Raw genomic sequence first — 14,329 nt, 5'->3', positions numbered from 1 at the left:
CAGTCACAGAATACAGAAGGACATCCCACAGTCACAGAATACAGAAGGACATCCCACAGTCACAGAATACAGAAGGACATCCCACAGTCACAGAATACAGAAGGACATCCCACATTCATAGAATACAGAAGGACATCCCACAGTCACAGAATACAGAAGGACATCCCACATTCACAGAATACAGAAGGACATCCCACAGTCACAGAATACAGAAGGACATCCCACATCATTTTTTCTTTTCTGTCTAATTTAAAAGGTAGTTTTCAGCTTTAACATTGTAAAATTACAGATAGCAAAACAGGTATCAAGCAAGAATTACAGTTATAATATTTAGTTTGTTTATATTTGGCAAAATTAAAGAAAATACTCTATCATCTATCCTATCTTTGTGAACCTAAAATTTTATATCTAAATTATTGTCTATCATAAACAAGGAAAGCTTTAATTATAACTGTCTAGTATTCAATTCCATCAAAGACCCCAGAAGGATATAATATTACGTAAGTAAACAGGAAGTGCATTGTAAGCATCTTCCAAAACTCTAGAAATGACAGAGACATCTGGCTGCCTGGACAGTCACCCAACATTATCATTTAAATTTATCTTAACTTTAAAAGTTAAGTCTAAGGATATATTGCTTTGCAAAAGAGGTTCTGCTTTTGTTTCCACAGAAGATGAGAAGCTATGGGTTCCTTCCAGGTTAATATGGTTTGGTTGAACAAGATCCCCTGAAAGGTCTCCAATGGGAACAATGACCCAGGTCATTGAACATCCACAGCAGTTTCAAGGATTCTGGTTGAGATGGACCAATCATACAACATGTTGGTTTGACTTAGTAGTCCAATTACCACATGCCTCTCATCAGCTAGCCCATTAAGTCAATAAATTGAAAGAAAACATAAATATACAAAATCCAGACTCTCTGTGTATGTTCATCTTTATGTGGCTCATTATAATTTTTATTACTCTATTTCTATATTGTTCTTTTAATCTATGTCTCTATCATTTTTCCTCTCTCAAGCCTATGTACATTTTTAAAACATACTGTGACCCATTCAGTAATTTCTTTTTGTCTGAATCTCTCTTTATTGTAATCCTTTTCGGATCATTGCTTTAAACTGCTAAGCAGACATGACTAGGACTAAAGTGGCAGCTTTGGCTGCTGGCTCCACCCCATTAGGCTTTCCAGCATGGCAAAGTTGGCAGTGAGCATCACGCTTACCTCCTGTAGATAGCAGCTGGGAGAAGCCTCTTTACAGTGGCCCGTGAAACAGCCTCAGGAGCCCACCATACAGCATGTGGCTGGACTCTTAGCCCCTCAGCTGTGCTCTCAGGCCTGCAGGCCATGCTGGGAGGAGCCTTTTTGTACCGTGGCTGTGAAAGACCTCAGAGTCCACCATGCTGCAGCTGGGGATGCAGTTCTGCACTATGGCCCACAATAACAGACATCAACTACGAACTGTTTTTGGCTCCATTATTGTGTGTCTAGAAGCCCTTTTATAAGCTTTAAATAGGCCTTATAGAAACTCAAGAGTCTAACCTTGGACACCATTTGTAGCCAGAGTCCTTCTGTCCTGCCTGGCAGTCCCACAGCCACTTATAATCACTCAGAGGCTTAATATTAATTATAATGGTCTGGCCTATGGCTTTGGCTTATTACTAGCTAGCTCTTACATTTAAATTAACCCATTTCTATTAATCTATATATTGCTACGTGGCCGTGGCATTACCTCATTTTCTACATGTCTTGCCTCCTCAGTGGATGCTTGCATCTTCTCTCAAGTCTGCCTTCTTTCTCTCTGTATCTCTGCTTGGATTTCTGGTCTAGCTGTATTCTGCCCTGCCATGGGCCAAAGCAGCTGTATTCGTCAACCAATAAAAGCAACACATATTCACAGCATACAGGACATCCCACATCGGGCCTGTAATGCATTTTCTTAATTACTGATTGAAGGGGTATGGCCCAGCCCATTGAGAGTGGGCCAGTTTTCCTGGGTTCAATAAAGCAGGCTGGCAGGGCATGGGGAGCACTACAGTAAGCATCATCTCTCTGTGGTCTCTGCGTCAGCTCCTGCCTCTAGGTGCATGCCCTGTTTCTTTCCTGTTCCGACCTTCAGTGACAAACAGGGACATGGAAGTGTAAGTCAAATAAGCTACTTCCTCACCAGCTTGTTTTTGGGCATGGTGCTTCATCAAAGCAATAGAAGATGCAACTAAGATACCTGCCTGACATCTTGCTCTAAAAGCAAATAGATAAATGATAATCATTTGTGAAAAATCGAAGAAGTTCGTAGTGACTGGTAGATATGGGAGAGTAGAAGGAAATGTTAGAGGTCCATGCTCCCACGAGAAGCCATGTTGTCCATGTTACCATGAGAGGCCATGTTCTTGTCTGTGGTCCATTTGGCCACCAGAGGCCATCTTGATGTGTGCGGCCTGTGCTGCTACCTAAGGCCGTGTTGACATCTGTGGTCCATGGCCCATGCTGCTGCTAGAGACCCTGAGGATGTCCGTGCTTCGTGGAACACCACAAACCAGTGGAGGCTCACGATCTATGCTGCCACTGGCTGTTACGGGCAAGGAAACATCGGTGATACTGATGGCTCCAGACTCATAACGGTGAACGAGACAATGTACAATCTCTCCCTTGGTCCCTGCTGGGTCAAGCTGAGTTTGGACGACACGGCAGCTACCTCCTTTTGTCCTATAGCTGAAGGGTGCTGTGTCTCTAGTGACTTCCAACGTCTCCCCGCCCTGCACCTTTTCCTCCATGTCCTGAGGCATGGCGTGGACTCGGAGCTCACCTCAAAGCTCCCGGCAGTGGGTCGCACTACAGCAGGCAAAGCCCCAGAAGATTCTCCAGTACCTGGCATTTTCGTCCTTAGATCCTTCTCAAAGTCTCAAATTCCATAATGTGTGCCCAGAGCCAAGAGGCTTCCCCATTATGCGGTTATGCTGGTGGGTGATCTTACCCGACCTCAGCCTTACTGCCTTCCTCAGGGCCACACTGATGTCTGTGGGGGGTTGAATCTTACGAGGGCTCTGCTGGCTAGTCAGGTGCTTGCTGCCTGCAACAGCTCTGTCAAGGCTGTGAAGGGGCAGCGCTTCAGAGGGAAATGGATCCTAATCCCTCAGGCGGGCAGGGTGTTGTTCTGCACTGACGTGGCTTTTCAGCAGGGCATAGAGGAGGAAGAGGGTGGGAGGAAGGGGAGTAAAAGGAGTCTGAAAGGATGAGGTCATTACTGAGGACCCCCAGGTTCTGGAACAGGTTGGGAGACGTTATTTTCAGTGTAGACTGGAAGAGACTGAGGGTTAGGTCGGGTGCGGTCTGGAAGGAGAGGCTCACAGACTCCAGATCAGCCTCCACACAGGGTGGTAAGCTTCGGTTAACCAGGGCTTTTACAGGGCTGGCGGTTGTGGCAGTGAGAGGTTTCCCACTACCCCCGCAACCCCTCTCCCCCAAGTGATGAGTTCTGGTCTGGTGTCTGCAGCCTGAGGAGAGTCAGGCACCTGACAAAGTCATGCCTGGCCTCCGCTTTTCCTGTGCAATGACCTTGGAGCTGTCAGTCATTCAAAACTTGAACTTTCTTCCCAAGTGTCAGTTTTGGCCATTTCCGGCAGGTTTGGGAACCCTGAGGAGGGCTCCCTCTGGAGGCCCTGTGTGGTATGGCAGAGTGGAGCAGTTACGAGGAATTCTAGCTTTAGTCTTTGCGTCGGGGTGTGAGGGGGATATTTCAGGTTATTTAGAGGTGTGAGGGAAGGAGGTAAGGACAGCCCATAGCCAGGAGACGCGTTTAAGAAAGGCCAGGGGCCAACACAGTTCCCTCACAGTTGGCTGATGTGGTCCTTAAACTGGTGTTCATGGTCTTCAAGGCCTGTGAGAGGAATGAAGAGAGAGTGGCTGAAGCTCCTGAGTGGTGAGTTCAAGAGGAGGCAGGGAGGGCTCAGGATTTTACACTCTTTGGTAAAACCCTGGGTTCCCCTCTCAGTTCTGAGTCCTGGATACCGCCACCCGCCAATCTTTATGAAGACACAGCATCACAATGGCTTGGGAGCTACTGAAATCCTTGTATACCCTGCCCCCAGCTGCCCACTACTCTCCCAAACTGGCCAACACTCCTGTCTTTGGCTTCACAAGCTGTAGGGCGGCTCCATCATGGTTTAAGGTTTAAGGTCGGGAAGTCAGGGACTGTAGGCAGTAGGAAAGAGAGCTTAACATCCCAGACGCTGGTGAACTATGCAGAAAGGGGTGCAGGGAGTCCTCCCTCATCTCATCGCCCCTTCTCTGGCTCCCACGGGGCCCTGGGTTGAAACTGAAAAGCTAGAATATCTCGTGTTCATGCTGGTTCCCAGAAAGCACACAGCAGGGACTAGCTGATGGAACGGGCTGTGAAAAGAGGTTAATGCAGAATTGGGGGTGGGTGACGTGAACACTGCCTCTCTTGGCCACCCGCAAGTCTGTTGACGTCTCCTGATCTCACCCCACCTCCGGGCTTTCAGCTAGGTCTTCCGATGTCCCCCTTACCTTCTCCCCCCTCCATGGCTTTCCAGCTTCCTCTCCAGCCCCCGCAGTTCTCTGCTCCTCCAAACTGCAGCCAGGGGAAAAAGCCTAACACATTCTCCCGCCCCTGCTCCCCACTCGCATTGATTCCCTACCCCCCCTCTTGCAGCACCTGGCGCCCCCAGTCTTCCAATTGGCCAGCGGCCCCATCAATCCTTGCCTGGCTGTGCTGATGTCATCCTGCAGTAGCGGGGATGGGGTGGGAGTGAGTGAGAGAGAGCGAGAGAGAGCGAGAGTGAGGACGCTGGGCTGGAGAGCGAAGAGAAGCTACTGCAAGTCCCCCATCTGGGCCACCCAGCGGGTCTGCACGCCTCTGTCGCATGGACTAGCGTGGTCAGCAGGCTCCTTCCTGATTTTGTCCCGCTGCCCTCCCCTCCTTGCGGAGTCTCCGCATCCCTCCCCCAAGGTGGCATTAGCAGGCTTGAGGCTCCCAGGGGACAGGAACGCCCGGCCTGGTGTGCTTTACACCGCACCATGACTCTCCTGCTGCTGTCCCTCTTGCTGGCCTCTCTGCTCCAGCTCAGCTCTGGCAACAAAGGTGAGACAGACCGCGATGGGGGGCATCTGAACTGGGGCGCCGGGCTGCGCAGTGTGGGGCTTGGAGGGAAGGAGACGTTGAGACTCTGGCGCGTGACAGGTGTCCTTTCCTTTCTGGCTTCCTCCTTCCATCCTTTTGCTCAGACCTGTTCCCTTCACCCATGTCACTTCCAAGGGCCACCTCCTCCTCTCTGATCCATCTGTGCCTGCGTTTGCTTGTATTTGGTCTCCATTCCCACCTGGGGTCTCTGTGCCCCCTCCCCCAACTCCTCCATGCTGGTAGCCACCTCCTGTCTCAAAGGAACTTGCGCCCCGAGGGTGACGTTCCGTCAGCTTCCTTTTCACTGGGTGTGCACGCTAAGGGTGTGTGGCAGATACATCTGGCTGTCTCCATCCCTTCCTGGGGAGAAACTGTGTACCGCAGCTCAGCAATTCTGAGCACGTATGTTTTTTTCGTGTCCCTCTGCATCCATACCCTTCTCCCTGCGTCCGCTGGGTGGTGGGTGACCACAGCTGCCCTCTCTGGCAGACAGCAGATAAATTCAGCTGGGTGAGACTGTCAGGGGGAGGGGGAGGGTGGGGCCGGAGGCAGAGGGTTCAGGTAGGCAGAGGGGAGGGAGGAAAGGTGGGAAGGGGTGTGGGGTGCTCCAGGAAAGAGGCGAGAAGGGAGATGAGGAGTGTGAGGAGTGGAAAGGGAATAAGAAGGGGATGGGAAAGGGGAAAGGCAGAGACAGGCAAGGAGGGAGGAAAATCAGCAGGAAGTGAGAAGTAGGGGGGGGGAGGGAGCCAAGAAAGAGCCAGTGAGAGAGGGGAAGAAGAGAAGATGGACACAGGACAGGAGGCAGCCACAGAGGAGGGAGAGGGCGCAGGGACCCTGAGTCACACAATGTTGCAGGGTGCCTGGCTCTGTCCCTGGCTACTCTGTCTGTTGTCTTCTATGTCTGGCTGAAGCTCCTACCTCAGGATGGTCCTCCTGGCTCTCGAGCCTTCTGTCACTTCCTGCTTAGCCTCCTATGTACCACCTTGAGGCTTTCTCTTCGGCCATTAAGGAAGGGTGCTATGGCGGTGACCATCATGACATGGCGAGGCCTGCAGTTTCCAGGACATTTGCTGGGCTGTGGTTAGAGGAGTGAATGGGAATCAGAATTTCTTGTGTCATGAGAACCTGGAGTGAGAGGTCTCTGGTGACTCGGTTTCCCTCCCTGTGTCTGGCTTTGGAAGCACGGTGGAGTTAGGCTGGGTCTGGGATGAGGTAGAGGAGACACGTGTGCCTCCCCTGTAGCCTCTCCAGAGCTTGAGGGGAATTGGTCTTGGGGAAGAGATCCTACTTGACAGAGTCTGGTAGGAGAAAATTAGGATTCAGTCATAGGTCTGCAGAAGAGTTCAGGAAGTGTGGGGTGTGGCTGTCTTGAGAGGACCTGGAAACGTGCTGGTTATGACTGCATTCTCTTGGGTGTGGGGATGGGAAATGAGGCGGGATTGCTGTGTTTCTAGGCCAGCTCCATAATCCCCGCGGATGTTGGCTCTGCTGGTCCAGTCATTTGTCATTGGCTTCTCTGCTCTTTCCCTGTCCTCTGTCCCCTTGCTGCTGTCCTATATACTGCTCTCCTTTCTCCTTTTCTGGGAGAGTGACCTGAAGTCTGGGCTGGACTTGGAGAAGTATAGAGTGAAGGGATTAGGGTTGAAATTCAGTAGGGGTGGGGTGGGGGGATAAAGCACTGAGATCCTAGGAAACTGGTGAATATTCCTGCCTGTTTTACTCTCCCTTCACTCATCCCCACCCCTTCTCAGGATCTTCTAAGGGCCACCATTGTTTCTTGAGTCCCATTTGCCAAGACAACAAGACCTTATACGAGATTCTCTGCCCCTAGCCATGATCCCCAGGGGGAGATAGTGGTCCCTTCCCCACAGGAAGGTTGTTGCCACAGAAACTGCCTATCTGGTTACACAGAAGGCTATGACCTCCTATAGAGCCTCTGAGTCCTTCGTAGCTCAACCCTTCTCCCTCTTGCAAGGTGGCAAAGCAGGGAAAGGGTGTTGATCTAGGGTGTAGGCTTACCAAGAGCTGCACCCAGGGAGTGGAGGTTCAGCTCCTAAGTACTCTCTCTCTCTTCTCCTTGGGGTGGGGCCAGCCAACAAGCACAAGCCGTGGATCGAGGCAGAGTACCAGGGCATTGTCATGGAGAATGACAACACTGTCCTGTTGAATCCACCACTCTTTGCCTTGGATAAAGACGCCCCGCTGCACTATGCAGGTAACTGGGGCTCCAGTGGCGGGATTGAGAAAAGAGTACGGGAAGGCAGAAGGCAAGAGATCCTGGTAGTGGGGGCAGCGGGAAAGCGGGGCACAGGCCTGGGAAAACATCAGAGAAAGGGAGGTGCAAGAGGGAGGTGGGCTGCCCTGAAGGAGGAAGGTGTAGCGAAGGGTGTCAGAGTTGAGCATCGGGGGTTAACACATTAGCCTTTGCAGACCTCAGACCTGCTGGCTCTGCGTGTGTTGCTCAGGGAAGCTGGGCATCAAGGATGCTTCGCATCATCAACACAAGGGGCTGGAGTTTGGGAGGAGATGTGCAGCGGGGCAGGCGAGGAGGCTGAGGGCTGGAAGGAGATGTTCTGGGTCATGCGGAGTCTCATTTCTTCTCTTCTTGCCTTTCCAGGTGAGATCTGTGGCTTCCGGCTGCATGGATCTGGGGTACCTTTTGAGGCTGTGATCCTGGACAAGGCAACAGGGGAAGGGCTGATCCGGGCCAAGGAGCCTGTGGACTGTGAGGCCCAGAAGGAACACACCTTTACCATCCAGGCTTATGACTGTGGCGAGGGGCCGGATGGCACCAACACCAAGAAGTCTCACAAGTGAGGGAAGCCTATCTCATGCCTGTTTGTCATGGAACCCTTCTCCCTCCTTCAGCAATGGTCTCTCAGAGACTGTGATGCTTAGTCGGGCAAGTTCAGTCCCTTCAGTCTCTTGTTAGCAGAGGATAGACCAACCTGAACCTGGGGATGGAACTCACAACCGTACCTGTGCCAAGGAAGCCCTCTACCAATGGGCTATGTCTCCAGACCCAAATTTAGTATTTCAAAGTTACTACCAAAAATGAGTAATAATGTCCTCTTTATTCCTGTGTCAACTGATGATTGTTTGTTCTAGCATAATAATATTAAGGCTCTCTTGGTCCCTGATCATACTGGCTGAATGTCACCCCACCCCTGCTATTCATAGAGTTTAGGGATCTCTGGTCAACGTCACAAGTATACAGGAGGGTACGCTGGACAATGTACTCTGACTTTCTGGACTTGCTTCTCCTTGTCTGTGAGGCAGAGGTATTGCTAGGACGCTTACAGGAGGTGGTCTGTATGAAAAGTGTGTCTCTCTGCACCTGCTGCACAGCACATTGGCTTCGTGGTGACCGCAGGACAATGAGGAAGAGACAAACACATTCCACACACGGCCAGATCCCTTCCACTCACAGCACACAGCATATATCAGGCTTGTTACATACACACAGCTGGGAGGGGCCAGGGAGGGGAGGGATGGAAGAGGATTGGCTCTTCCATCTGTCACCAGCTAATTCCTCACTTGGCAATGGAAGACGGATCAGTAATGAGGAGCCCTGGGTTACTGAGAGCATCAGAGGTTAGAAGGGTCTTTGTGACTTAGTTTTCCATTTAGAGACAAGACCTTCTCCTCTGAGCCTGGGATTCTGGCTCTTGGCCAGTGGCAGGGCACAGAATGAAGGTCCTAGACCTAGCTCTGTTTGCTTGGGAAGGTGTGTGAGTCAGGAAGGGCCGTAGCTGAGACACAATTAGACAGGTGAACTACTCAGATGTATCAGACAACTTTTGGCTTCCAGTCAAATGCCGCTTCCCTGATGGCGGGTTTTAACTTGTTTTTTTAAGTCTATGTCTTTCTCATTTCTTCTGTAAGATTTGACTTTATTAAGCCAGGGACTGGCTGAATTTGTGTAGTTTTAATTTTTTGCCACTCCCTTCACCTTGGCCTCCTAATGAGGGCTCCCCAACTGCACTCAGCGCGGTGTAAGTTATGGCATGTGCTGAGAGGCGGGAACAGACATCTGGAAGGGACTAGATGTGTGCAGAACCTATCCTCTTCTTCCTCATTCTATACAGCCTTCTGGACAGAAGTCACCAAGATGGCTCTGAGGTTCTCTAGGGCTTGTTCCTTCCTCATGTCGTTGGCCCTCTTCCTTGGGCCCTCTCCCTTGTGAGGTTTTATGATTGTTATGACTTTAGCACAGTTTAGTGCCCTGTGGAGTGGGCATGAGCAGTCTCAAGGGTAGACTGGCCCCCCTCCTCTCCGTCCCCACCTGGATGCCTGATCGCATTTTTCTCAGTGTTTGCAGCCGCCTAATGTTCCATGTCCATTCTGTTCCTATGGGTGCAGGGCAACCGTGCACGTTCGTGTCAACGATGTGAATGAGTTTGCCCCAGTGTTTGTGGAGCGTCTGTACCGTGCTGCAGTGACAGAGGGGAAGCTGTATGACCGCATCTTACGCGTGGAAGCTATCGATGGTGACTGCTCCCCTCAGTACAGCCAGATCTGCTACTATGAGATCCTTACGCCCAACATCCCTTTCCTCATCGACAATGACGGTGAGTCCTCTCTCTGTCCCTAGCTACCCAGCACCCTCTGCTGTCCTGATGTCTGACCCAGGGCAAGGCTCTTTGCTGCTGCCCCTCCCCCATGGACCCCCAGTTCCGTCTGTGCCCTGTGGGAGGGCCCTTATCTTTCCAGATACCTCCTTCCCACATTCCGCTGATGAATGCACCAGTTGATGCTTGACTCTCTTTATCTTCCCGTGCGCCTGACCTGTCTGTCTGTCTTCCTGTCTGTCTGCCTTCCCGTTTCACACTTCAGGCAACATCGAGAACACAGAGAAGCTACAGTACAGTGGTGAGAAGCTCTACAAGTTCACGGTGACAGCGTATGACTGTGGGAAGAAGCGGGCTGCGGACGATGCGGAGGTGGAGATCCAGGTGAAGCCCACCTGCAAGCCCAGCTGGCAAGGTGAGGTGCTTGGTGGGGACCTGCTTGAAAGTCACCTGTCACTTCCCCTCCACCCCTGAGTTCTTTCCTACCCTGTCTGATGACCGCAGAAGGTGGGCTACGCGCCGGAAGCGCATTTCCAGGCAGGCCCTTTTCCTCAGAGCTGCAGACAGTGCACTTGGCAGGAGGGCCTGCCTTACCATCTGCCCTCTCTCCCTCTGTGTCACCTGTGCAGGCTGGACCAAAAGGATTGAGTATGCCCCAGGCGCTGGCAGTTTGGCTTTGTTCCCTGGCATCCGCCTGGAGACCTGTGATGAACCATTGTGGAACATCCAGGCCACCATAGAGCTGCAGACCAGCCATGTGGCCAAGGGCTGTGACCGAGACAACTACTCCGAAAGGGCACTGCGGAAGCTCTGTGGTGCGTGTGTGTCCTCCCCGCCACACTCCCAGGACCGTCCCTTCACAACCATCCATCACCTTTCCCGTACCCTTTCTGAAAGCTGACTCCCCAAGCCATCACGGGTATTTATATCGCCATGGGAGTTGAGGCGTGTGGGTAGCTTTGGTGGCCCAAAGGGCAGGTAGATGGTGAAGATGCATTGTTGTTGGACCCAGCACGAGATACATCACAGAACAATATTTGGGAGCAAGGAAGAGTTGGTGAATGGGCTGAGCTAATGAGAGACCTTTCTAGAAGAAAGAACTAGCCTCTTGTCTTTGAAAGGCTACGAGAGGTGGCGAATGGTTGTCAGGCCCCCTTTCCTACGTCCTTCCCATTTCCTCATCTGCTGTGTCTTGGCTTTGACACTTGTGCCTGTTGGTACCTCTGCAGGCGCTGCCACGGGGGAGGTAGACCTGTTGCCCATGCCTGGCCCCAATGCCAACTGGACAGCGGGACTCTCGGTGCACTACAGCCAGGACAGCAGCCTCATCTACTGGTTCAATGGCACCCAAGCTGTGCAAGTTCCCCTGGGTGGCCCCGCAGGGCTGGGCTCTGGGCCGCAGGATGGCCTCAGTGACCACTTTACCCTGTCCTTCTGGATGAAGCATGGTGTGACTCCCAACAAGGGGAAGAAGGAGGAGGAGACCATCGTGTGTAACACAGTCCAGAATGGTGAGCCCTCCTTGGGGCCCTAACTTGAGGTTGGACACTGGCTCCTTGTCCTGCATCTGTCACCGGTGCAGACTGTTGGCAGGCTTCTTTCTCTCTTTTAATTTGTAAGTTGCCAATGCTAGTTTTGCTTTGTATTTTTAAATAGACATTTTTGCTACGTAGCCCAGGTTGGCCTTCGACTTGAACAGTCCTCCTGAGTGCTGAGATTCCAGGATTGCCTCATTTTACTTCCCATACCACCTTAAGAAAAAGAGATGGAGTCTTAACTCTTGGGCTCAAGGGGTCCTCTTGCCCCACTATGACTATGGAAAATGCCACTATACCCAGTTCATGGGCAGGATTTGCCACCCCTGTAATTCCGTGACTTGCTGAGATGATATGTTGAGATGTTCCTTTCCTGACTGACTCCCAGACAACATTATCTTCATTGGCAGTTACCAAGTTAGTCTCTCTGCTTCCCTGTCCCGTCTTTTCATCCCTGAGGGCCACCACTGCACGTGGTAACGGTTTACCCATCCTTTCTCTAGGAGCTGATTGGCTTTGTCTCCACATGCCCCTCTCAATGGCAGTGGAAAATGAGAGCACAAGAGACATCCTCCCTGGCTGTCACTCGGAACCTTTTCTTGCCTCAGGCCTGTGTTTGATCCCTGTCTCCTTTCCTGTCCCCTTAGAGGATGGCTTCTCTCACTACTCCCTGACTGTCCATGGCTGCAGAATCTCCTTCCTCTACTGGCCACTGCTTGAGAGTGCCCGTCCGGTCAAGTTCCTCTGGAAGTTGGAGCAGGTGAGACAGGGGCCTGCCTGCCTCTGAGAGGGCTGTGTGGGTGGAGCTAACTTTTAGGGAGGGGGCTTCTGAGCTCCTGGGGTTGTTGTTTTGAATAGCTCTCCTCCAACCTCAGTCCCTGATTAGTCTACCCCAGGCTGTCTGGTCCTCTCTGTTTGCTGTCTAGAAAAGCATTCGTGGATTGAAGGGAAGTAGGGGCAACTCTCTACTAAACTTGGCCATCCATCTTGACCCTTATCTTATTTTCTTCTTATATATAACCTATATAACAGTATCTGTCCTTGATTCTTAGTTGTAACCAGGAAACTGAGCAATGCTGCGGTCAAGTTTAGAGCTTATGGTTCAGTGTTGATTGGGAAGCCTGCTGGTTTTCAGTACTAGTTAATCTATTTTTTCTAGGTGAGGTTTCTTTGTGTCGCCTTGGCTGTCCTAGAACTAGCTCTGTAGACAAGGCTGGCCTCAAAGTCTCAGAGATCGATCCATCTTCCTCTGCCTCCCACATGCTGGGTGGGCTTAAAGGCGTACACCGCCTGGCTAATATTTTAAAAAATTGTAACTTTTCACTTTATGGTATTTTGTCATTATTATTATTATTATTTTTGAGACAGGATCTTTTTGTAGACCATGTTGATCTTGACTTTGCTAAATAGCAGAGGGTGACCTTGAACTCCTGATCTTCCTGGCTCCACTTCCCAAGTGCCTGGATTACAGGTGTGTGCCACCATGCCAAGCTAAACTTCAGTGTCTTCATAAGGATAAAAAGAATTCCACATTCTGAGGTTATTGTATGATCAAATCATACAATTGACCTGTATAGACTTAAAACCACTCTATGCATGTTAATCTTCACTCTTTTGCCCATGCTAAGGAAGAATGAATACAAATGGACAAAGGAAATAAGATCCCTTCTTAAGTCAACACTTCCAAGTTGCAGTCAAGCTTTTGAGATGGTCTTTACTCTATAGTTCAGGCTGGCCTGGAACTTTCAACCCTCCTGCTTCTACCTCCTGGGTTCTGGGACTATAGGTTTGTGCCACCATATCCTGTATGGACAGCCTTTATTCTTTCTCCAAGTTGAATACAAGGGTCAGTGAGGGCCTATTTGAGTTTCCATCTTCTTCCTTTTCTATACACCCCGTAAGAGTAATTAATAAATGGAAAAAGAAAAAAAGCACAGGAAATAGTATAGAAGGAAGGGCCTGGAAAACTTACAAACTAGATAATTGAGGTTTGTTTGCAAAAGCTTTTGCTGTAGCATGTTTGTAGAGAAATTTGCAGCTTGCTGCTTCTGGATCTTTCCCCATGATGCCGGCTTCCCCCCATCCCCTTACCCCCTTCTTTCTTTTCCCTGGGATGCTGAAGATTGAATTTAGGGCCTTGCTCTGCCACTGAGATATGTCCCCAGCCCACTTTTTACTTTTTATTTTGAGACAAGGTTTCGCTAAGTTGCACGTGTTGGCCTTTTACTTACTCAAGGCTGTCCTTGAATTTGTGATCCTTTTGTCCCAGCCTCACAAGGATCTGGGATTATAGGCCTATTCACCATGCCAGGAGAGAGAGAGAGAGACAGAGACAGAGACAGAGACAGAGACAGAGACAGAGAGACAGAGAGACAGAGAGAGAGAGAGACAGAGAGAGAGAGAGAGAGAGAGAGAGAGAGAGAGAGAGAGAGAGAGAGAGAGAGAGAGAGAGAGAGAGAGAGAGAATTTGCTGGGGACTGAATACCGGGCTGGGGCAGTGCTCTGTCACTGAGCTGCCTCCCTAATCCTTCTTTTTAGAATTTTCTTTATCCTCATTTATTTAAAACATCTATTAAACACCAACTAAGTGCCTGCCTTTTCAACAGATAGATTCTAGGGGTATAATGGAGTTAAATAATATGAATATGATTCAAAATACTCAATTTCAGTTAGCTTATATTTTAGTTGAGTAGGTAAACTATTTTACCTTTTTCTTTTTCCCTCCCTTGCCTTCTGTTTCTCTCCCCATCTCCTCTTTTTGGCAGAACTGGGAATCTAGCCCAGGACCCAGTTTTTCCAAGTCAATCCTTGACCCCAAGGCCGGCCTCTAGTGGAGGTGGAGTTTTACAAAGTCCAAGGCGAGGAAGAGATGAGTGGGGCTGGGCACAGCAGACAGAGGAAGGGCTGAAGGATGCGTGGACAGATGGGCAGTGGCTCTAGGAAGCGTTGTCTGAAGGCCTTGACGCAGGACTGTGACTTGGTCAGAATTATATTTGAAGATGGTCCCTGGGCAGTTGTAGGAGGACTGTTCTGATGAGGAAGAGGAGAGGAAGTAAACCAGGCCTGGTGGCACAGGTCAGTGACC

At 50.5% G+C, this 14,329-nt stretch overlaps 1 protein-coding gene and 1 long non-coding RNA gene across 2 annotated transcripts in view; one reads left to right on the top strand and one right to left on the bottom strand.

The window, feature by feature from the left end:
• Nucleotides 1-226: 226 nt before the first annotated feature.
• Nucleotides 227-4,650, bottom strand: LOC121136703. Its single transcript, XR_005873763.1, has 2 exons — nucleotides 4,526-4,650; nucleotides 227-3,875 (listed from the first exon to the last, which is right to left on the bottom strand). It is a non-coding gene; the product is annotated as an uncharacterized LOC121136703 (long non-coding RNA).
• A 108-nt stretch (nucleotides 4,651-4,758) lies between these two features.
• The window catches only part of Clstn3 (calsyntenin 3), a 32,418-nt gene continuing 22,847 nt past the window's right edge, over nucleotides 4,759-14,329 (top strand). Inside the window, exons 1-8 of the mRNA XM_005066024.4 lie at nucleotides 4,759-5,099; nucleotides 7,231-7,353; nucleotides 7,756-7,951; nucleotides 9,501-9,709; nucleotides 9,975-10,124; nucleotides 10,339-10,524; nucleotides 10,939-11,220; nucleotides 11,892-12,004. Of these exons, the coding sequence (XP_005066081.1) occupies nucleotides 5,036-5,099; nucleotides 7,231-7,353; nucleotides 7,756-7,951; nucleotides 9,501-9,709; nucleotides 9,975-10,124; nucleotides 10,339-10,524; nucleotides 10,939-11,220; nucleotides 11,892-12,004 (1,323 nt within the window). The 5' untranslated portion in view covers nucleotides 4,759-5,035. The remainder of the gene's footprint in view (nucleotides 5,100-7,230; nucleotides 7,354-7,755; nucleotides 7,952-9,500; nucleotides 9,710-9,974; nucleotides 10,125-10,338; nucleotides 10,525-10,938; nucleotides 11,221-11,891; nucleotides 12,005-14,329) is intronic.

This window comes from Mesocricetus auratus, unplaced genomic scaffold (genome assembly GCF_017639785.1).
Source record: "Mesocricetus auratus isolate SY011 unplaced genomic scaffold, BCM_Maur_2.0 Super-Scaffold_100676, whole genome shotgun sequence".
NCBI lineage: Eukaryota > Metazoa > Chordata > Mammalia > Rodentia > Cricetidae > Mesocricetus > Mesocricetus auratus.
This window is presented reverse-complemented; position numbering and strand designations above follow the sequence as displayed.